This window comes from Tupaia chinensis, unplaced genomic scaffold, assembly GCF_000334495.1.
Source record: "Tupaia chinensis unplaced genomic scaffold, TupChi_1.0 Scaffold146140_1, whole genome shotgun sequence".
NCBI lineage: Eukaryota > Metazoa > Chordata > Mammalia > Scandentia > Tupaiidae > Tupaia > Tupaia belangeri.
The window spans coordinates 4269903-4292651 of NW_006205995.1; the positions used below are offsets into that span (position 1 = coordinate 4269903).

The 22749-nt window shown below is 37.8% G+C and overlaps 2 protein-coding genes across 3 annotated transcripts in view; one reads left to right on the forward strand and one right to left on the reverse strand.

Annotated features, from left to right (window-relative positions):
• Positions 1-22749, forward strand: part of SHC4 (SHC adaptor protein 4) — a 156159-nt gene that overhangs the window by 90966 nt on the left and 42444 nt on the right. For both annotated transcript variants that reach the window (XM_006168781.3, XM_006168780.3), the window contains exon 4: positions 649-768. In XM_006168781.3, the coding sequence (XP_006168843.1) occupies positions 649-768 (120 nt within the window). The remainder of the gene's footprint in view (positions 1-648; positions 769-22749) is intronic.
• On the reverse strand, positions 6727-8449 carry EID1 (EP300 interacting inhibitor of differentiation 1). The gene has a single exon (XM_006168779.3). The coding sequence runs from the start codon at positions 8352-8354 to the stop codon at positions 7785-7787; it is 570 nt and encodes a 189-aa protein (XP_006168841.1). The 5' UTR covers positions 8355-8449; the 3' UTR covers positions 6727-7784.

A 22749-nucleotide genomic window follows, 5' to 3' on the forward strand; every position in this document is an offset into this window, starting at 1 on the left:
AGATCCCGAGAGGAGAATGGAGAAGGGATTGTGGCGTGGCCATCCCCCTTGGGGGGTGATTTCTCTGTCTCTATGTCTCTGTCTGGCGAGCGCACGTGCCCTATAGCGAAAACTTCTCCAAAAAAAAAAAAAAGCAGGTCCCATTCTTAGCACTTGGGACGAAGGGGATGTGTGAGCAAAGTTCTGCAAACTCAGGATGTGCTATGTACTAAAGAATTTGCTGCATTACAATTTTAAAAAATCTTTTTATTTAATTAAAAATCATTCCATCTCACATGATTTATGTGAAGTAAGAGAAAGAGGAAGAATATGGGTTGGCCTATTTTTTTTAGAGAGAGAGTTTTGCTATAGGGCGTGTGTGCTTGCCAGAGAGACAGAGAGAAACAGAGAGCCAGAAATCAACCCCTGGGGGGCTGGCTTTGCCGCAATCCCTTCTCTTCCTTTCTCTTCTTGGGATGATAGGTGCCCAGCATAAGTTTTAAGTCACCAGGTCCAGTACTCGAACTGCAGTGACTCTGTGGGAGTCCAGCGACGTAATCATTACACATTAGCTGGTCCTTGGGTTGGCCTATTTTTAACATGAAAAATATTAACAATCATTCAATAACAAAACTTGTAACTTACAGTGTGTTTTGTTAATTTTTAAAGCCTCCAGTTAAGTTTTTATCAACGGTTCTTGGCAAAAGTAATCTTCAGTTTTCGGGACTGAATATAAAACTGACCATCTCAACATGCAGCCTTACACTGATGAATGTTGACAACCAGCAGGTAAGATCATGACTGTCATTTACAGTTTAATGTAGCATCTATTTTTCTAGAGAAGCTCGTGGGAATAATGAGGATGAAGTTTCAGAAAGAGTATGAACTTAGTAAGACACAAGGGGAAGAAATCTGCCTAAGATTTATGCATAACAATAGTTAGCATGACAGTATTACTAACCCATCACTGGGGCACAACTGCTTGTGTACTTCTAATTGGCTTTGTATGAAGAACTGACGTGCAAAGAACGTAGTGAATATTATTCGGCAACTCATATCCTGGAACCCATTATTGATTAGTTCCCACCACACGTCTTTTAAGGGACAGCAATTCCATTGTCAGAACTAACAGGCTATGTTGGACTGGAGCACAGATGAGAGACAAAAAGGAAAGGCGATATTAATGCTCTAGTTAACCAAAATGTAAGCAGATACCACTTTTGCCCTATTTGTGCTGTTGAAAACCTTTCTAAAATGTACTTGTATGAGCATTAATTATCCCCCTAGATGCCTCATGATACAATGATGTGCCTGAGTTTTCCGTGTGAATTTCATTTCTTGTAGAACAGCATGCTGAAGCAAATGTAGAAGATATACTGGCATTGGACTAAATATGTACCTAAACTAGGACACTCTTTGACTTGCTTTTAATTTTTAAACTAAATTCCTCACATTAGGGTATTTACGTGGGTTAGAGTCTGATTTTTCTCTTTAATAAGTACTGATTCGAGGTTGACTATTTGAAGTTTTTCTATATGGAGGACTGTTTTATTGATCTAGACTCATGGAAGGCTTACTGTCTACTGACAGTAAAAAAACACTAAGAGGCTTTGAGGTCACATATGGGTTGCGATACTGGCTTTGCCACTTATTAGAAAGTTACTCAACCACTCTGAGTCCTGGTTTCCTCATTAGTGAAATGAGGATAGTGCCTATTAGTAGGGAATCTGAAGTATAGATTTAAGAGTATCTCACTGGACTAATTAGAGAGTTAAGTGAGATAATGGATGTAAATTAAGTAGCACAGTGCTGATCACACGGTACCTATTATCATTTGCTCAAGGTAAGAAGGCAAAGTTTGCTCAGAAACCTTTCCATATACTCAGTACTTAAGAGCAAAAACATGCAATACATAAAATTGTCAGTAACATGTAAGTATAGGTTCTGAGGGCTTATTTAGTCTCTAAATTCAAAACCAGAGTAAAAATATTACTTATGAAGTAATAAAAAAATACCTTAGATGAAAATACATAATATGAAATAGTTCAAAATAGATTCATGTCTTACTGGGTCCTGATTACGTAAGAGAGGTGATATCTTAGGCTTTTCTATATCTTAGGCTTTTCTTGGAAGACACTACACATCTGGGTGGAGGGTAATACATTAAAAGTTAACCCTATAAATTTTAAAACCTCTGTAGATGTGAAATTTATTCTTAATTTTCATCCACCTGTATGGTACCACAGAGGCTTGGTGTTTTTACTTTTGAGCTCTCACCAAGTATTGGAGCCCTTGAATTAGCTCAGAATTTTGTATGAGAGGAAGAGCAGGCAAAGCTGGAATCATCATGGTGACAGCTTTGTGCAGAACCTAGTGATTCTTTTTCAAAATGGCCTTTGCCTTGGGCTGCAATGAAAGCAAGTGAGGAATTTATGAATAGGGTTATGATGTAGTAATAAGTGATGGGACATGGTTTATCCTCAGCCTCTTTTCCCCTCCACTACCCTTCTTTAGGCCACAGCAGCTAGAGGTGGTGTTACTAGACACCCGTAACCTTTTAGACAAACTAAATAGGACAGTAGGCATGGGTGGCTACTACCACCAGCAGCTACAGCAATAATGTACTTGAGAGTCATGCACTTGTTTTTGGCACTGGTGGTATGGGGTGGGACTGTGTTCAGTGCACTGCTGAAGTGGGAACCCAGGTTAAGATCTCATTGACCCAGCCATTTTTTAATCATCATTTTGAACTGTTCTGGCAGGCCTGGGGGATATGGCTGGGGGGGAAAAGAAATACCACTGTGGATACTTCAACTCAAGAAGCTTTATATATTCCATGGAAAGGGCAACTAAAAGGTTTGAGTCATGAAGGCAGTAGAAAACAGACCTTATGAATGTACCACAAGAAAATTATTTATTAATTAAACGCTTGAAGAAAGTTAACCCTATAAGTTCTAAAATATAGACAAAGCAATACTAACAGCCTCCCCACCCCCCTCCCCAAATACACACACACACTTACCTTATAAAGATACCCTAGACTGGAAGGTATATAAACAGGTCTGAGATTATGGATATAGTCATAGGTGATGGCATTTATTGGTCAGATGGTTCACACTTATGTTAAGTCACTGGGAGCATAATAGAGCCATCCACTCCCAGAAAATGTTACACAGACCTTCAGAGGTAGAAAATAAAATGACATTAAACACACAATGCTTTCAGATTTTAAAAACAACTGAATTTTTGGAAAGGCAAGTTATAGTTTGTGTTTTCCTGGTTTTAAAATTCAAGCAACAGTCCTCTTGACCTATTTTTAATGTATTAGGGTCTTAAGTAAAATGTCAAAGTCTCAGTTGCTCCCACCCTTACTAATTCTTTATTCATCTACAGCTATCAGTAACTGTAACAGCTATGAGTTGAGAAGTGTAATAAAGGTGGACCAGCAGTTAGCGTAATGGCTATGTCGCTGGACTCCCACATAGTCAACTGTGGTTCACGTCCCGGACCCGGTGGCTTAAAACTCACGCTGGGCATGTGTGTGCATGTGTGCCCAAGATCCCGAGAGGAGAATGGAGAAGGGATTGCGGCATGGCCATCCCCCCTGGGGGGTGATTTCTCGCTTTCTGTCCCTCTGTCTCTCTCTGTCTGGTGAGTGCACGTGCCCTATAACAAACAAACAAACAAACAAAAACTCTAAAAAAAAAGAAGTATAATAAAGGGATAAATGAGGTAAAAATACATAGAAAATGATGACATCCTTTATGAGAAGCAGCAAAACAATGGTGCAAGCACAATAACGTTGAGTGCTACTTGGCTTCTGTGTTAAGAAGGTAACACTTCCAAAGCATGGCAAACAGAATACCTTCCCTGTCTAAAGGTGTATTAGATGCTTTTTGCAAGGTAGAACTAAAAGCCAAGAGCTGCCAGATATTCCACTTTTGCCCCCAACTCCAAAAAAGAGTGATTGTGGGTTTTTAGCTGCTATGTCTAGATTTTTTTTTTTAACAGAGATTTTTGCTATAGGACGTGTGCACTCACTGGAAAGACAGAGAGAAATCACCTCCCGGGGGGATAGCCACAACACAGTCCCTTCACCTCCATTCTCCTCTCGGGATTTTGGGAATGCACACACATGCCTGGCATGAGCTTGAAACTGCAGGGTCTAGGACTCAAACTCTGGTAGACAACATATGAGTCCAGAGACATAACTATTATGCCACTTGCTGGTCCCATAGATTAAGATACTGGTCTCTAGGAAATTAGAAGTATATATATTATCACTTCTCAGCCTTTTGGCTAGTATCAAGTGTAGAAATTTAGACTGTAAGCATGAACTGAATAAAGTAGATCTGTGGACTAAGGGCAGCCAATGTGGGACAGCTAATTTAAGCAAACACTTAAAATATACATTCCTAGATCTGGAAAACTTGTCACAGTATGTACTTCTAAGCTTCTTTAAATTCCCTATCACCGGGACCAGCAGTTAGCGTTAATGGCTATGTCGCTGGACTCCAGTGTAGTCGACTGCAGTTCGCATCCCGGACCCAGTGGCTTAAAACTCACGCCAGGCGCGTGTGCGTGCGTGACCAAGATCCCAAGAGGAGAATGGAGGACAGGGAGTGAGGAGTGGCCATCCCCCCTGGGGAGTGATTTCTCACTTTCTGTCTCTGTCTATCTGGGGAGAGCACGCGCCCTATAGCAAAAACCTCCCCCCAAAATAAATAAATAAATAAATAAATTCCCTATGACCATTCCCTCAGAATTTCCCTAGAATCTTCCTCTAGTTTCCATTAATAAAGCTCTATCATCTTTCTATCTATGCTCAGTCCTCACAATTTGTAAGGTCCATCCAATTATCCTTATTTCCCAGCTTAGGATTTGAGCCACAGAAATTGAGTCATTTATCTAGTTTTCAAACTAAAAGTATGAAGTCCAAGTTTGAATCAGTGGACACAATTTTGAATGTGATAACTGTTAATGTTGAAGTTTTTTTTTTTTTTTTTTGAGAAGTGTTTGCTATAGGGTGTGTGCGCTCACCAGACAGAGAGACATAGAGACAAAAAGTGAGAAATCACCCCCCAAGGGGGATGTTCACGCCACAATCCCTTCTCCTCCATTCACCTCTTGGGATTTTGGGCACACACGCACATGCACCCGGCGTGAGTTCTTAGCCACCGGGTCCGGGACGTGAACCACGGTCGACTACGTGGGAGTCCAGCGACATAGCCATTAGGCTAATTGCTGGTTCCCAAGTTTTTTGTTTTTGTTAGAGGGCACCTGTGATCACCAAGACAGGGAAAGTGAAAAAGCATCTCCATGGGGTATGGTCACACCGCAACCCCTTCTCCTCCACCTCCCTCTCCTTTCAGGATTTTAGGCATCCACGTATGTGCAGTTAGCATGTTTCTCATGCCACCATGTCCAGGACTTAAACCTTGAGGTTTATCATGTGGGGTTCAGCTGCCTTAACCACCAGGCTATAAAGTTGGCCTGAGAATACAAGTGATTTTAAAATGTTACCATTTTCTTTCTTCTTTTTAAAGTTTTTTTGCCATAGGGCACACATACTCACCTGAGAAGGACAGAGAGACATCAAGAGGTAAAGTGAGAAATCACTCCCCTACTCCCACCTCCCTCCCCCCAGGAGGATGACCATGCCACAACCCCTTCTCCATTCTCCTCTCAAGGTTTTGGGCACACACACACACTCTGTGTGATTTTCAAGCCACCAGATCTCAGATTGAAACCACAGTCGGTCACACGGGAGTACAGTACTTCAACCACCACACCACCTGCTGGCCCTAAATGTTACCATTTGCTATTGTCAGTAAATATGTACATGTTTGGATTTTAGTTCTCTCAGTTTACTGTTTATTTGTAAGACCAACAAACCTATAAACCTATTAGTTCCAGAGCCCAGCTCTTTCTACCCCAGATGACTTCAAATGCAATAGGGAGCAGATTTGTAGTGTTGCCCACTTTCATTGTTCTCTACTCAGTCCCAGAAGTAGAATCACATCATTCTAGTTCAGAGATTTTTTTTTTCCTGTGCCTTTTTTTCCTGGCATCTTTATCTGAAGGTAAATGCAACTGGCCAGTTCATTATGCACTAGCATTCTTTTTCAAGAGTATTGTAATTTACATTGCATGCAATTAATTATCTATCTAGACTTATCTGACTGCAGCTGCAAGCTGAGAAACCAATAGGAGTGATGAATGAGAGATGCAGGATTAAAAGCCAACAATCTCTCCATTTCTCCCTCTCTCTCCCAGCCAGACTAGGGATTATGATCACCTTTACTTGTCATAGTCTTATATCTTACAGGAAACTCCTCACCTCTCACATCCAAAAGATGACTATAAAAATAAGCTCTGACTAGTCCTTTTGTACTAGATTGTCCTTTACTACCATAAGAAAGGGGAAATTTAGAACCTTTTTACTGATCATGATAAAAACCTGCTGATAGACTAATTTGCTCTGACATGTTCCTTTGAGATAATTATTCTCATAGAACTTCAGCATCTTAAAATAACCACAGCAACATGCTCATTAATTAAGAGCAGATTTTCCTAGATTGGTCATTTCTTACAAGCAATACTTAATTTACTCCGTTTAACTTCCAGAAATTTTGTTAACTAGTATTTGAAGCTAGGTCATTTCCCTTAAGTTTCAATCATAAAGTGGCTGCAATAACACACAAGTAGCATACAAAGTGTACATGCAATACTATTAGTCAAACAAAATACACAAAACAAGAAATTTTATTATCTCCAATGCTGGTGCATAACAAATAACAAGCTTAAGTAGAGGAGGAGAGGGAGGAAAACTTTAGATACTGAACAGAATTCCTAGGTAGGTTTAAACCTTTAAATTCTAACAGAATAATTATTCACAAGTCTTTTTAGATATAGAGCTTTTCCTTTTACTTGACAATTCTGTTTTTGAAGTATAGAGCTCAACTAGTCTTTCACCTTTCAAGTTAAAAAAAAAAACAAAGCAAGCAAAACAAAAGTTCTCTAGTATATAAAGGTGCTAAAGTCACTTTGTATGTTCATATATATTTTAAGTCTAAATCTAAAATGTTTTATGTCATTTAAAAAATGGTTATGACAATAGAGTTTCTAAATCACAGAACACACAGTAGCTTTACAAATGATCAAGATATGTGTACAAATGAAATATGCTTTTGGAAACACATTTTAAGATATAGCAGCACATGTGATACATATTTCTTTTCGAGCTTCTCATCCTTTGGGATAATCAAGAATTCTCAATTATCTTACACTGAAAATTTAGCCTTTGATAATGATGGCTTAAATCAATCACAAAGTGGAATTTTCTGTTTTCTCAGCAGGTTTGCATCCAAATAACTCAAAGATATCTTGTGTCTTTGTTTAATATTCTGTTCTCTTTATAAAGTTAGTATCATGGGCTTGTACTGGCCATTTTATGTTGGTCATGATTTATCCTTGTGAAGCCTTCTTTACAATAAAACATATACAAAAGGTATTTTCCCCAATACATGGAAAATAATCTGGATCAATAAAATAATGCCATAGCATATTTTAGGACATTCTTGAAAACAGATTTCAATCGTCTTAAAATCCTTTATTTCTTTACTGATCCTCTTACTTTTTCAGAACCGTGCACTGTTCTATTGCCTTCTATTCCGAAAAACAAACACTTTTATTTTTTTAATCAAGTTTTTCATTGGCACAGAACCATTTGGAATGAACCCCAAAGACAGTGAAATGTTGGGTCTGTCTTCAAGTAGTTTCCTCCTCTTTCAACAGCATCTAAATTACTCTCTATCAATAATCTCATCACAGCCGAGTTCTTCGGTTAGACGATTGACAACCATAAGTGAAAAGAGCTCTTCAATAAAAGCCAACTGATCAAACGGGGTCTTCTCATAATGCATCTGAAACCCGCCATCCAGAGCTGCTTCTCTTGCTCTGGATGTTCTCAGGAACATCTTGTTGGCCTCTTCGAGGGCCGCCGATACTCTGTAGCCGGCTCCACTCAGCGGCTCCTCTTCCGGGTAGTCATAGTCGTCCTCCCAGTCATCAAATACCTCGTCCTCGCTCTCGAAGTCCGGGCCCGCAAACTGGCCCGCCTGCGCCCCAGGGTTGGGCCCCTTGGCAAGGCGCTGTTTACTCGCTGGCGCCGCCATTGGCTGGGCCTCCTCCTCCTCCATTGGGCCTTCCTCCTCCAGCTGTGGCGGGGGCCCGTTGCGGGAGAGGCCCAAGGATGGCTCCCGGACCCCGCTGCCTACCTCCATCTGGGGAAGGTCACCTTCGCCAGGAATCACATCCATCTGCAGATCACTGCTCTCTTCATACAGCTGGGACAGTTCTGCCATTTCCGACATGGTACAAACCGTTTAAACCCTAGCCAAGCCCTTTTGGCAAGATAGGTGCTACTCGGCTTGTGGTTGTGCGCGTGCGCCAAGGCTGTGTGCGTGCGCAAATGCCGCGCGCTTGCGTAACTGTGGGCGCATGCGTAGCCCCAAGTAGTTCCCTTTGCTTAGCTGGCTGCTGTTGGGAACGCCGTTTAGCGTTTTTCAGAGAACGTTAGCGAACTGGGTGAGGTACTCTTCTATCGATTCGGACGTCATATCTAGAGACTTCGTGCGAGAACATCACCTAGTCTCTGCGTTACCGAACAGAACATTACTGTTCTGCTGCTTATGATGCACATTGGAAAATACCTCCAGTGTAACAACACTGAATGCTCCTCCCACTTCTCCACCTCCTTCCCTAGGCAATCGCATCTGCTCCGAGGTTTTAATTATGCGCCAATGACTTGGAAATCCTCGTCGCTAAATCCGCAACCACAGATCAACATATTAAGAATTAATCCACTCTGCTATTCTGTTTTTGTTATTTAACAAAGTTAAATTCATAGAGACACTTAAGTATGTTATCTAACTTTTTAAAAAGTTACAGTAGAGAAATACTTGGTCCCGTTTTTCTCAGGAGGTAACTTGATGCTATTAACAATTTGGTGTGTATTCTTTAAATCCTTTATCTTTGCATTTATATAGTCGTGGAAAAATACAATGTTGTATTTTATTTTCTACATGTTTCACATAACTCTGCAACTTACAAAAGCCTCACCATTATCTTGGAGAGGTAACTTTGTTAATATAAATATATCATGTGTATGTATCTATATCTTTCACGTAGAAACACTATGTTGACCTAACCGTGAACAAATAATTTTTAGTTCTTTTCTGTTTTGGGTTTTTTTTTTTTTTTTGATACAATACACTGGGTAAATTAACATCCACATGTGCCAATGGTTTTCTGAGGTATGTGCTTAAAGAGGGAAAGTGGAATCATAGGGTACATGTACATTAGTTTAAATACTGTCAAATCACTCTTCAAAGTTTGGTATAAATTTAAGCTCTAGCCAGCGATGTTTGAGAATATCTACACCCTTGCCACATATAATTTTGTTGAACTTTTAGCAGTGTTATGAATTTAATGGTATTTCATTTTATTTTCTATAGCTTTGAATTTCTGGGGATTATCTTTAAAATGTTTATTGAACATTTGATTCTTCTAAATTGTTCTTATTTGGGGTATTTTTAAAAATTTTATTTATTATTACTTTTTAATTTGAGCAAAGACAGACACATAGAAGGGAAAGTGAGAGAGCAAGCCACCAAGCCTAGGAGTCCAACTGCTGTTGGCCATATGAGAGTCTACTATGACACCTGCCAGTCCCAGGGTTTATTTTCATTTACTTATTAATTATATTTTTTTCTTCAAAAGGTATCTTTTATTTTTTATATCCAAACACTGTATCATTAGAACATACAAAATGAATATTCCCAGCATGAATGCACTGTGTATTAGTTCAGTCAAAGATATTGCCATACATATTTTCAACAATTTTCCATTTATGTGTCCCTTAAATGTTTTGCTTCTTTCATTTTCCCCTTGATTCTTTCCCTCTGACCCTTCCCCATTTCCCACCCTACGCCACACTGTCTCCAGTATCCACAGTTGCTCTCCACGCTTTTATACATTCCAGTCTTTCAGTTTCTGCCGTAGTGCAGGTATTTGGTATATACTGTGTTGGGACATACAATGCCTCTCTTTTATAGTCTAACTTCCTTTGTTTAGCGATAAATCTTCCATATTCATCCACTTTCCATCAAAAGCCAGGGTCTGGTATTTTTATGGCTGAGTATATTTCATGGTGTATATGCACCACAATTTTTTTTTTAAATCAAGCCTCTCATACTTATTAAATCAGAATCTTGGCACAAGGCATATTCTGTGTTAAAAATAAAATATTTACATATTTATACTAATTCAAATTTACATACAAACCCACACACAGTATAGGTGTGTGACTTATGTGTATTGATAAGGATATTAGTGTAATTGTTGCATCTTGGGGGGAGTATAATTTCCCTATATAAATAGTATAAACTGAACATAAGATTTCATTCAGAGTTTCCCCTAGTAAACATCTATTCACAAGAAAACAATTGTGTTTTCCTACACTAAAAACTTGCAGGCTATTTTAAAAATCTCCGTATGAATTTCCATCCCCCTAGTATAAAATATGGAAAAATAGAAGATTATTCTAGGAATACTACATGACTTTCTCCTATCTAGCAGTAACTAGGTATTTCAGAATGATTTTTTAAAAAGATAATACAATTTGGTCAGCAAACTAAGCCGTTGTTGAATGCAAATGCAACTAAAAGCTTTGTATTCATTTATTCTACAAGAGCAAACATTCAGAAAGCCTCTGCAATGTATCTTTTTTTTTTTTTTTGAGAGATTTTCATTGTAGGGCACGTGCGCTCGCCAGACAGAGAGAGACATAGAGACAGAAAGCAAGAAATCACCCCCCAGGGGGGATGGTCACGCCGCAATCCCTTCTCCTCCATTCTTCTCTCGGGATCTTGGGCACGCATGCACACGCGCCCGGCGTGAGTTTTAAGCCACCGGGTCTGGGACACGAACCGCGGTCGACTATGTGGGAGTCCAGCGACATAGCCATTACGCTAACTGCTGGTTCCCTGCAATGTATCTTGATATTCTCAGAGGCTGACTTGGAAAAATCTCTTCATTCCTATAGAAAATTAATCCCTTCTAAATGGATCCTGTGGGTTTTTACATTATGATTTTGTGAATGTTAGGATCAGAAGCAATAGAAAACCTAAAAACAACAAACAGCAACAATAAACTGACTTAAACAATAAGAAAATATTTACATAACCTAAAACCCAAAGATTAACAAGGTTCAGGGTAAACTTTTTTTTTTTTTTTTTTTAGGTATTAATAGGTAGTTTTTTTTGGTTTTGTTTTGTTTTGTTTTGTTTTTGGAGAGGTTTTCGCTATAGGGCGTGTGCGCTCACCGGACAGAGAGAGAGAGAGAGAGAGAGACAGAAAGCGAGAAATCACCCCCCAGAGGGGATGGTCACGCCGCAATCCCTTCTCCTCCATTCTCCTCTCTGGATCTTGGGCACACACGCACACGTGCCCGGCGTGAGTTTTAAGCCACCGGGTCCGGGACACGAACTGCGGTTGACTACGTGGGAGTCCAGCGACATAGCCATTACGCTAACTGCTGGTTCTCTTAATAGGTAGTTTTTAATACATTCTTTAATTTCAAGAAAAACAGTTTTAGTTTTAATAGATCACAATAAAAAAATGTTAAGAGAAGTTTGCTTAAAACTTAAAGCCAGGAAAAAGATTAGGATTCAGTTCAAATAGTAGGTAGATGAACCAATCAGCAGTTCAAGAGAAGACAAAAATTCCTAAATATGAAAATCAAAGCATTGAAAAAAATCAGTAATGTTTTAGTCTAAAGTCAAAAAATTCTACTTTACTAGTTCAGTTTCATGTACTTAATCTCTCTTGTATTGAATTTGCAGTGTTACTGCGATCTGACCTTTCCATTTAAACTCTGGAAGTTAACATTCAACTCTGGACTTGTCCCTGCCACTAGGCTGGCCATTTTCTTGGTCGTGTTTTGTACTCTTATTTCTGTGTGTCCAACTTTAGTTTTACTGGTATAGCACTCCCTTCAGCACTTCTTAGAGAGCTGGTCTGGTGTTGGTGAATTCTTTCAGGTTTTGTTTCTCTGAGCATGTCATTGTCTTTTTTTCCCATATGTAAGATAATCTTGCTGGGTATAGTATTCTTGGTTTAAATTGTTTTTCACTTGTGAATATATTTTTCCATTGTTTCCTTGTTTGCATTGTTTCTGATGAGAGGTCTGACGTTAGCCTTATGGGATATCCTTTGAAAGTAACTTGACATTTCTCTCTTGCCAAATTTAATATTTTGTGTCTGTCTGTGGTTTTGGTCAATCTGGCTATGCTGTGCCATGAGGAAGATCTTGGGTTGATTCTATGTGGGGTCCTTTGTATTTCTTGGATCTAGATATTTGAGCGCCTCTCTAGGTTTGGAAAGTTTTCTTCCAGGACTTCATGGGATAGATTATCAATGCCCTTATTAGTTTCTTCACTCTCTGAGATACCAGTGATCCAGATGTTTGGGCATTTAATGGTATGTAGTAGTACTCATATATTATTCTCATTTTGGGGGGTTATTTTCTCAGTCTCTTTGGTGAATTTTTCTAGGTCAGAGGTTTTATCTTCTACATCTGAGATTCAATCTTCTGCATGATCTAATCTGCTTTTAATCTGCTTTTAGTCCTTTTAAGGGAGGTTTTGGCTTTCTGTATTACAACTGTCATCTCTAACGATTCCATTTGATTCCTTTTTATGATGTGTTTCTCCTCTATCAGATAGTGCAAGAACATCCTCACCTTTTGGAACTCATCTCTTTTCTCTTACATTGTCTGGAGTTTGTTGTCTCTCTTCTCTTGCATCTCTGTTAGCTTTTTTACTATGAATATTTTAAATTCTTTATCTGACATTTCCATGAGTTCCCTTGTATTGTCTGTGAAGGAACAAGAGTTATTCTTTTCCCTTAGAGGAGAGATATTTTCTTGGTTTCTCATATTTCTTGAGCCTCTGTGGTGGTATCTGGTCGTCTGATGGATTTTTACATTTTTTTCCTAGTTTTTGAGCATTCTGAGGAATGCAGGAGGAGGTGACCTGCAATCTCTAAACAGTACCATTTTTCTCCCTTTGTACAGCTGACTCAGTGGAAATTGAGGATTAATCTGACCCTGAAAGTAATCAGATATTTGGCTACTGACCATATAGACTTGTTTAGAAAATCAGTGTGTGGAGGCTGAGCAGAAAAGTGAGAAAGGAAAAAGGAAAAGAAAGAGAGCGCAGGAGAAAAAAAAAAAAAAACAACAAAGAAACAAAAAGATAAAACAATAAAAAATTTTTTCAAAGCAAAAACTGAAAATCACATGGTACAAATGGGGCTGCTCAGAACTCATAGATGGTGGCTGATTGACTTGTCCTCTGGGGGCAAGGAGAAAGGTAAGATTAGCAAGATGAAAGAGTGGCAGAGAACTAAGAAGTTTAAAAATTAAAAATAGAGAGACAGAGAGAATAAATAGGGTACTCTAACCTGGCTCCTGGCTAGATCTGGGGGACAGGAGGGTGAAGTCTGAGCAGAAAGTCTTTGGAGATCCTAATCCCTGAATGGGGCCACTCAGAATTCAGCTATAGATGGCAGCTGATTGGTTTGTCCTATGGCGGGGAGAGGGAAAGGTAAGAATTAGCAAGATGAAAGAGTGGCAGAGAGCTAAGTAGTTTAAAAATTTTAAAATAACTAAAAATAGACAGAGAGAGACAGAATAAATAGAGTACTCTAACCTGGCTGCTGGCTAGATCTGGGGGCAGGAGAGTGAAGTCTGGGCAGAAAGTCTTTGGTGGTCCTAATCCCTATGTCCCATACTTTTTCAATTCATTCATCTGTTGGTGGACATTTGGGCTGGTTCCATGTCTTAGCAATTGTGAATAATGCTTCAATAAACATGGAAGCGCACGTGTTTTTCTGAGTGTATTACTATCCTTTTGATAAGATACCCGGGAGTGGGATTGCTAGATCATATGGTAGTTCTATTTGTATGTCTTTGGGGAGCTTTCATATTCTTGTCCACGGTGAGTGTACCAGTTTACAGTCCCACTAACAGGATAGTAGAGTTCCCTTTTCACCACAGCTTCACCAACAGTTACCATTCTTTATTTTTCAAATCTTAGCCATTCTGACTGGAGTTAGGTGGTATCTTATTGTAGTTTTGATTTGTATCTCCTTCACGCTTAGGCATGTTGAGCATTCTTTTTCATATGTTTTTTGGCCATTTGCATATTTTCCTAAGAGAGTTGTCTGTTCAGCTCATTTGCCCATCTTTTAATTGGGTTGATGATGATTATTATTATTATTTTTTGGTGGGGGGAAGGTAAATTGCTTGAGCTCCCTGTATATTTTGATTACCAGTTCCTTATCTGAGACACAGTTTACAAATATATTCTCCCATTCCAAGGGTTGCCAATTCACCCTAATTATTGTTTCTTTTGCTGTGCTGAATCTTTTTAACCTGATTAATCCCACTTGTTTTTTGGGAAGTATTGCCTGTGCTTTGGGGGGTTCTTATTTAAGATGTCTTTGCCTATTCCAATGTCTCCAAAAGTTTCCCTTGTGTTATCCTATCCACCAGTAGATTTTATACTGATAATTTGAGGTCTTGGTTTAGATCATTGATCCATTTTGAGTTGATTTGTATTAATGGTGAAAGATAGGGGTCCAATTTCCTCTTTCTGCAGGTGGATATCCAGTTTTTCCAGGACTATTTGTTTAAGAGGTTTTCTTTTCCCCACTGGATTGTCTGGTATGCTTTGTCAAAAAAAATCAATTGACTATATGTTTTGGGGTTTATTTCTGGAATCTATTCTGTTCCATTGGTCTGCAGGCCTATTTTTCTTTTTCTTTTTCTTTTTCCTAATATCTTGTTGTTTTGATTATCACAACTTTGTAATGTATTTTGGGGTCAGGGAGTGAGATGTCTCCTAGTCCATTCTTCTTTTGCAGTATTACTTTGGCGATACGGGGGTCTTTTATGACTCCTGACAATTTATATGATTGGATTTTCTGTGAAGAATATATCTCTAGTAACTTGATTGTGATTGCATTAAATTTGTAGATTAATTTGGGTAGGATTGACACCTTGATTATATTAATTCTTCCAGTTCAGTAACATGGATGACCTTCCACTTTTTCATAGAATTTTTCACTTTCTTATTTAAGTTTTTCATAGTTTTCCTTCTAGAGGGTTTTCTCTTCTGTGATTAGATTTATTTCAAGATATCTTATTTCTTTTTGTTTGTTTGTTTGTTTGTTTAGCATTTTTAAAATTAATTAATTTATTTTTACATTTTTCCACATTTACTTTACATAGCAAAAAATTTTAGCTCATACTCCATAATTCTTGACAGTTTACAAACAACTTTCAAAATTTCAAAATACTGAATTTTAAAGATAATGTTCAAAATATGTCTTATAATTTTGTATAATTTTATAACTCTATAACAACAGAAGCAGTATGGTTTTAAATATATATATATATATATGTTTTTTTAGAGTGCAGACACTCGGTATATATTAAGTGGGGACATACAATGCCTCTCCTTCATAGCATGGCTTGCTTCACTCAGCAATAAGGGTATCTTATTTCTTTGTTGGCTATTGTAAATAGAATTGTTTTCTTTAATTCTACCTAAGTCTGTGCATTGTTGGTATACAGATATACTATACATTTTTATATGTTGATTTTGTATCCTGCCACTTTATTGTATTAATTTATCACTTCCAGAAAGTTTTGGATGATTCTTTTGTAATTTCTATGTATATAATCATGTCATCTGCAAATAGAGATAATTTCATTTCTTTTTCTATTTGAATGCCTTTTATTATATTCATTTGTCTAATTGCATTGGCTAGGACTTCCAGTACTATATTGAAAAAAAGTGGAGAAAGTGGGCAGTCTTGTCTTGTTTCCATTTTTAGTGGAAAAGCTTCAGCTCTCCTCCATCCAGTATGTTAGCCATGAGTTTTTCATATATGGCTTTTATTATGTTGAGAAAAGTCCCTTCAATGTCAATTTTGCTCAGAGTCTTAATCATGATGGGATATTGCATTTTATCAAATGCTTTTTCCCCATCAGTTGATATGATCATATGGTTTTAAATTTTCTTCTATTGATATAATGTGTTAAATTTATGCTTTTGCATATATTGAACCACCCTTTCATCTCTGGAATAAAGCCTACCTTGTTGTAGAATATAATCTTTTTAATGTGTCATTGGATATGATTTGTTAGTATTTCGTTGATAATTTTTGCATTCATATTCTCAGTGATATTGGTCTGTAGTTTTTTTGTTTTTGGTGATATCCTTGTCTGCTTTTGGAAGGAGGGTAATGTAGGCTTCATAGAATGAGTTTGGAAGGGTTCTTTACTTTTGGATCTTTAGAATTAGTTTGAGTAGAATGGGGGTTAGCTCTTTTTAAAAATTCTTTTTTTAAAAAAAATTTATAGAGGGAACCAGCAGTTAGCGTAATGGCTATGTCGCTGGACTCCCACGTAGTCGACCGCGGTTCGTGTCCCGGACCCGGTGGCTTAAAACTCATGCCGGGCGCGTGTGTGTGCGTGCCCAAGATCCCGAGAGGAGAATGGAGGAGAGGGGATTGCGGCGTGACCATCCCCCCTGGGGGGTGATTTCTCGCTTTCTGTCTCTATGTCTCTCTCTGTCTGTCTGGCGAGCACACGTGCCCTACAGTGAAAATCTCTCCAAAAAAAAAATATTTATAGAGATATTTGCTGTAGGGCATGTGTGCTTGTTGGAGAGACAGAGACAGAGAGACAGAAAGTGAGAAATCAGAGTCCAGGAGGGATGGCCACACCACAGTCCCTTCTCTTCCATTCTCCTCTTGGAAGTTTGGGCACGCATGCACATGTGCCTGGTTTGAGTTTCTAGCCACTGGGTCCAGGACTTGAACCACAGTTAATCACATCGGAGTCCAGCAACATAAGGCTGAGGCTTTATACAGTTCTGAAGTGAAGCCATTGAGACCTGGGTCTTCTTTGTTGAGAGACTATTTATTATGATTGAATCTTGTTGCTTGTTTATTGGTGTGTCCAGACTTCCTGTGTCTTCTTCTTGGTAGATTATATGTGTCCAGAAATTTGTTCATCTCATCCAGCTTGTCTGTTGGTATATAGATGTTCATAGTATTCTTTGGTGATCTTTTGTTTTTCTGTTATACCTGTTGTAATATCGCCTGCTTCATTGCTGACTATATTTATCTAGTTCCTTTCTCTCTTCTTAATTAGTCTAGTTAATGGTGTGTCAATTTTGTTTATCTTCTCAGAGAACCAGCTTTTTGTTTCATTTTTGTGTGTGTATAGTTTATTCTCTATTTCATTTATTTCTGTTTGAATCTTATTTTTTTTTCTCCTGGTATTTTTTGGTCTTTGTCCTTGCTGTTTTCCAGTTTTCTGAGATGCATTGTTAGGTTGTCTATTTGCCACCCTTCCATATTTTTATTTTCCTGTGAGCACTAATTGCTATGAACTTCCTTCTAATAACTGCTTTTTCTGTGCCCCATAGGTTATAAAAATTCATGTGCTCAGTATTATTGATTTCAATGAACCTTTTTATTTCCATCTTAATTTCTTCAGTGGTTGTGATGCCATTCAGGAGTATGTTGTTAAGTTTCCATGTTTTGGTGAATGTTCAAGTTTTTTTTTTTTTTTTCCTGCAGTTAATTTTTAAAAAATTCTATCATTGTCAGAGAAGATGCTAGATTTTTTTTCTATCCATTTGAATTTGTAAGGGCCTGTTTTGTGTCCTATCATGTGGTCAACCTTGTGTGCAGAAAGTTCTATGGATGTCTGTGAAGTCCATTTGATTTTTGGTACTGTTTAGATCCTGTATCTATCTATCTATCTATCTATCTATCTATCTATCTATCTATCTATCTATTTATTTTGTCTAGATGATCAGTCCAGAGCACAGTGGAGTGTTGAGCTCTCCAGTGATTATTGTCTTGCAGTCTATCTCCCCTTTTAGATCAAGTAGTCTGCCTGTCATGTATTTGAGTGCTCCAGTGTTAGATGCATGATATTTATAAATATTACATCTTATTAGTAAATTTGCCTTTTTAATACTATATAGAGTCTTTCTTTATCTCTTACAGTTTTTGTTTTCAGGTCTGTTTTGCCTGATGTCAATATTGTGACTCCAGCATTTTTTAAAAAATTTTCATTCATTTGGAATATCTTTTTCCAGCACTTCACTTTTAGTCTATATTTGTCTTTATTCATGAGGTACATTTCTTGTAGGAAGCATATAGAGTGCTCCTGTTTTTTCATCTAGTCTGTCTGTCTATGTCTTTTGATTGGAGCATTTAATCCATTAACATTCAATGTTATTATCATTATTTGCAGACTTGTTCCTGCCATTTTGTTAGTCATTTTCTTGGTTGTTTTTCTTCTCTTATTTCTGTTTGAGTTTCTCTTATTTTCTTTTTGAGTTTTCCTGATACAGTATTCCTCTCAGTACTTCTTAATGAGCTGGTTTATTGTTGGTGAATTCTTTCAGTTTTTGTTTATCTGAGAATGATTTTAGGAAAGTATTGCTGGGTATAGTATTCTTTTAGTGTTTTGAATATACCTTCCCATTCTTTCCTTGATTGCATTGCTTCACTTGAGAGGTGATGTTATTCTAATGAGATAACCTTTGTAAGTATTTTGACATTTCTCTCTCCCCATTTTTAGAATCTTGTCTTTATCTGTGATTTTGACCAATATGACTATGATGTGCTATGCATAGGATCTTCTTAGGCTGATTCTGTTTGGCAATTTTGGTATTTCTTAAGTCTGGATATTTGAATGTTTCTCTAGGTTGAGAAAGTTTTCTGTAAGTATTTCATAGAATAGATTTTTGATGCCCTTATTAGCTTCTTCACCTTCTAGAATATCAAGTATTTGGATGTTTGGGTGTTTAATGGTATCTAGTATTTCCCATATGTTATTCTGATTTGGGGGGGGTGTTTTTCTTTTAATTTGTTTTGGTGATTTTGTCTAGGTCAGAAGTCTTGTCTTTTAAATCAGAAATCCTATCTTCTGCATGATCTCATCTGCTATTGAATCTGTCAAAGGAGGTTGTGGTTTCTTGTATTACAGTATTCAACTCTAGAAGTTCCATTTGATTCTTTTTATGTTGTCTATCTCCTCCTTCAAGTTATGAAAGGCCTTGCTCATCTGGAGTTTGTTGTCTCTTTTCTCTTGCATCTCATTTAGTTTCATCGCTACAAATATTTTGAATTCTTTTTCTGACATATGTGAGTTCTATTGTGCTGTGGGTAGGTGATGAAGGAGTTATTGTGTTACTTCGAGGGAGAAGTATTTCCTTGTTTTTTTTTTCCTATTTCTTGTGTATCTGCACTGGTTTTTGGTCATCTGATGAAGTACACACTTCCTACTTATTTGAATGGGTTCTTTAGTGTCAGTGGAAAAGAACAACTCTTTCTCCCAGGTGTGTTCTTTGATAGGGGGATTTGTCTTTCACTCAGAGTAGGTGTATCTAGCCAGGTGCTAGGATCCTCTAACAAGCTCTCAGGATGAGATACACCTATAACTGGAGTGGGAATATGTAACTACAGAAAGAAGAAGAGCAAGTATGGAGTGTGGGCTTGTGAACCTGGCTCCCTGGGACTCAGTTGTTCAGGCTGGTGAAATTTAGAATGGCACTGGAGGGGCAGGAGGCATGATAAGACACAAAGGCCCAGAGGTGCTTAGCAGAACGCTGATGGGGAGCTTCACAGCCACTCACCTTTAGTGGCTGCCTCCTTAGGGCCCCGCTGCACAGACTGATGAGAATAGCAATGTTGTTTACTTATTTAAATTAGCTATAAGTCAAGTGCCTTGTCAAAGAGAAATAGAGAGAGTGAGAAAGTACTCCTTCCATGGAAGTACGGTCATTCTGCAATCCCTTCCCTACCATTCTCCTTTTAGGATTTAGGTTATGCACACACACACACATCCAGTGTGTTTTTTAAGCCACCAGGTCCAGGACTCAAACCACACAGATATGTGGGATCCTGCAGCCTTAACTACTATGCTACTGGCTGGCCTTATTTCTTACTGATTTGTAAGAATTCCTTATAAACTCTAGCTGAATACTATATTTTTTTGTGTTACAGATATAATTAACCTGCCTGTTGTTTGTCCTGTTTAAGAGATTTTACACAAAACCTTTAAAATTGGTTTTTATGTTTAAAAATTCAAGGCTTTTTTTTCTGTATATCTTTTTTGTCTATAAAATGGATTTTCCTACTTCAATGATCATAAATACAACCTTTTATCTGCCTTCTAATTCTTTTATAGGTCTTTTATGGATCAAATATTAATTTTTTAAACTTGTTTAATAAAGAGATTTTTGCTATAGAGCATGTGTGCTTGCTAGAGAGACAGAGAGAAAGTGAGAAATCATTCCCCAGGGGCGATGGCCATGCTGCAAGCCTTTCTCCTCCGTTTTCCCCTTGGGATTTGGGGCACACACACACACAATATGAGGCCAGTGTGAATTCCAAGCTGCCAGGTTTGGGACTCGAACCATGATCAGCCATGTGGGAGTCCAGCACCTTAACTATTATACTACCTGCACTTATTTACATAAAAAATGCAAGACAGGGTTCATTTCTATATTGTTTCTATAACTAAATAGCGAGCTCAGTAATTTAACAATCTGTTCTTTTGTTTGCTAGTTGATGTCACTTTTATCATATACTAAAAGTCTGTGAATACATGAGTATGTTTTTTAGACTTTATATTCTTATGGATTTCTGTAGTTTTATAATATATCTTGCTGTCTTATAAGGAAAATCTTGTCCATTGCTCTTTTAAAAATTGCTTTAGCTCTTTTTGCACATTTAGTCTTCTATATGACTTTTCAAAGCAATTTGAAAAGTTTCAGAAATAATGTAAGTAGAATTTTTATGGGAATTGTGGAGGAAGTTATAGACTAGAACAGATATCTTTATAATAGTGCCTTCATCCATAAAGGTGTTCTGTATCTTTCTACTTGTTTATATCTTATTTAGACTCTTTAGTAAAGTTTTCTAAAAAGCCAAAATGATTCTTACTAGTTTTATACTTAGGTACTTTGTAAAATATAAGTTCTCCTTTTCCCTCAAATACAGTGTCTTGTTGACTATGGCTGATATATAGGAATGGTGTTGTATATTGATTTTGTTTTTGCTGAAATATAAATACAGAAAGGTACACGAATAATAAGAGTATAGCTTAATTAATTGTCACGAAATGAACATATTTGCATAACTTCTATCCAGATCTAGAAATACCATTTGCAGCATCCCAGGAAACTTGCTCTTCCTGTATCCCAGAAGTAACTACTATCCTGACTTCAAACACAATAAAATAATTTCACCTGGTTTTGAAATGTATATAAATTAAACATGTAGTGTATATTCTTTGTGTTTGGCTTCTTTTGCAACAACCATGTTGTTGCTATGTAGTAGTTAACTGTTTGAAAATCACAGTGGTCATCACTGGGATCGTTTCTAATTTAGTGCTATCATGAACAAGGTAGTTATTTTTCTTGAGAATATCTTTTTGCACATATTTACACAAGTCCACCAGATGTACATCTAGGAGCAGAATTGCTTATCATTATATAAACAGCTTTAGTAGATTTGCCACACAATTTTGAAAACAGAATTAGTCTATAGGTGCATGGTTAGTAGCTCTTCCCCCCCCCCCTTTTAAAAATTTACTATAGGGTACTTGTGTTCACCAGAGAGGCAGAGAGGAAAAATGAGAAAATATTCCTGGGGAGAGGTATGGTCACACTGCAATCCTCCATACCTACATTTTCCTCTCTGGATTTTGGGCATGCGTGTACTTATATCTGCCATGTTTCTCAAACCACAGGGTCCTGAACTTGAACCACACAGTCAGCAATAGGAGATGTAGCTGCTTTAACCACCATGCCACTGGCTACCCTGAATGGTTGATGTCTTAGTGAACCTTCAGAACCGTATCAAAAATACATCTCTGCAAATTGTTTATTGCACTATGGTTTCCAAAAATGAAGTCCTAGAATCTCAAGTAAAAGAGACAATCTTCTTGGCTAGTTAATTCAGTTCACTTAGCTCTTCTTTATATTGGAAGGTTTAGTCAGGATACTTTTGGTGATAAATAACTGCAACAGAACTCAAACATACAAAATAAAAAGAAAATAATGAAAATAGATGGGAGGGAATGTATTAGTTAAAATGATAAACAAATGTTACCATCAGAATTAACTTTTTTCTTTTCTTCCTTTTTGTTTCTTTTTCTTTTTTTTTTTTTTTAGAGAGAGCTTTTTGCTATAGGGCACAAGTGCTTACCAGAGAGACAGAGACAGGGAGACAGAAAGCAAGAAATCACCCCCCCCCCTCCAGGGGGATGGCCATACCACAATCCCATCTCCTCCATTCTTCTCTTGGGATTTTGGGCACACACACAAGTACCCCACATGAGTTTTAAGCTGCTTGGTTCAGGATGCAAACTGTGATCGACTACATGGGAGTCCAGCAACATAACCATTACACCATCTGCTTGTTTCCTTATTTCCATTTTTAATCCTCAACTTTGATTTTTCACAGAGGGAAAGCTTCAGATTCTAGCAGACTTTTTTCACATGACAGCAAAAGATGATCTTACAAGAACTTTGGGCTCACATGGTCTTTAATGGCAGAAAGAGATACTTTATCTCACATTTTCCCATTTCTATGTCTTCTACAAGA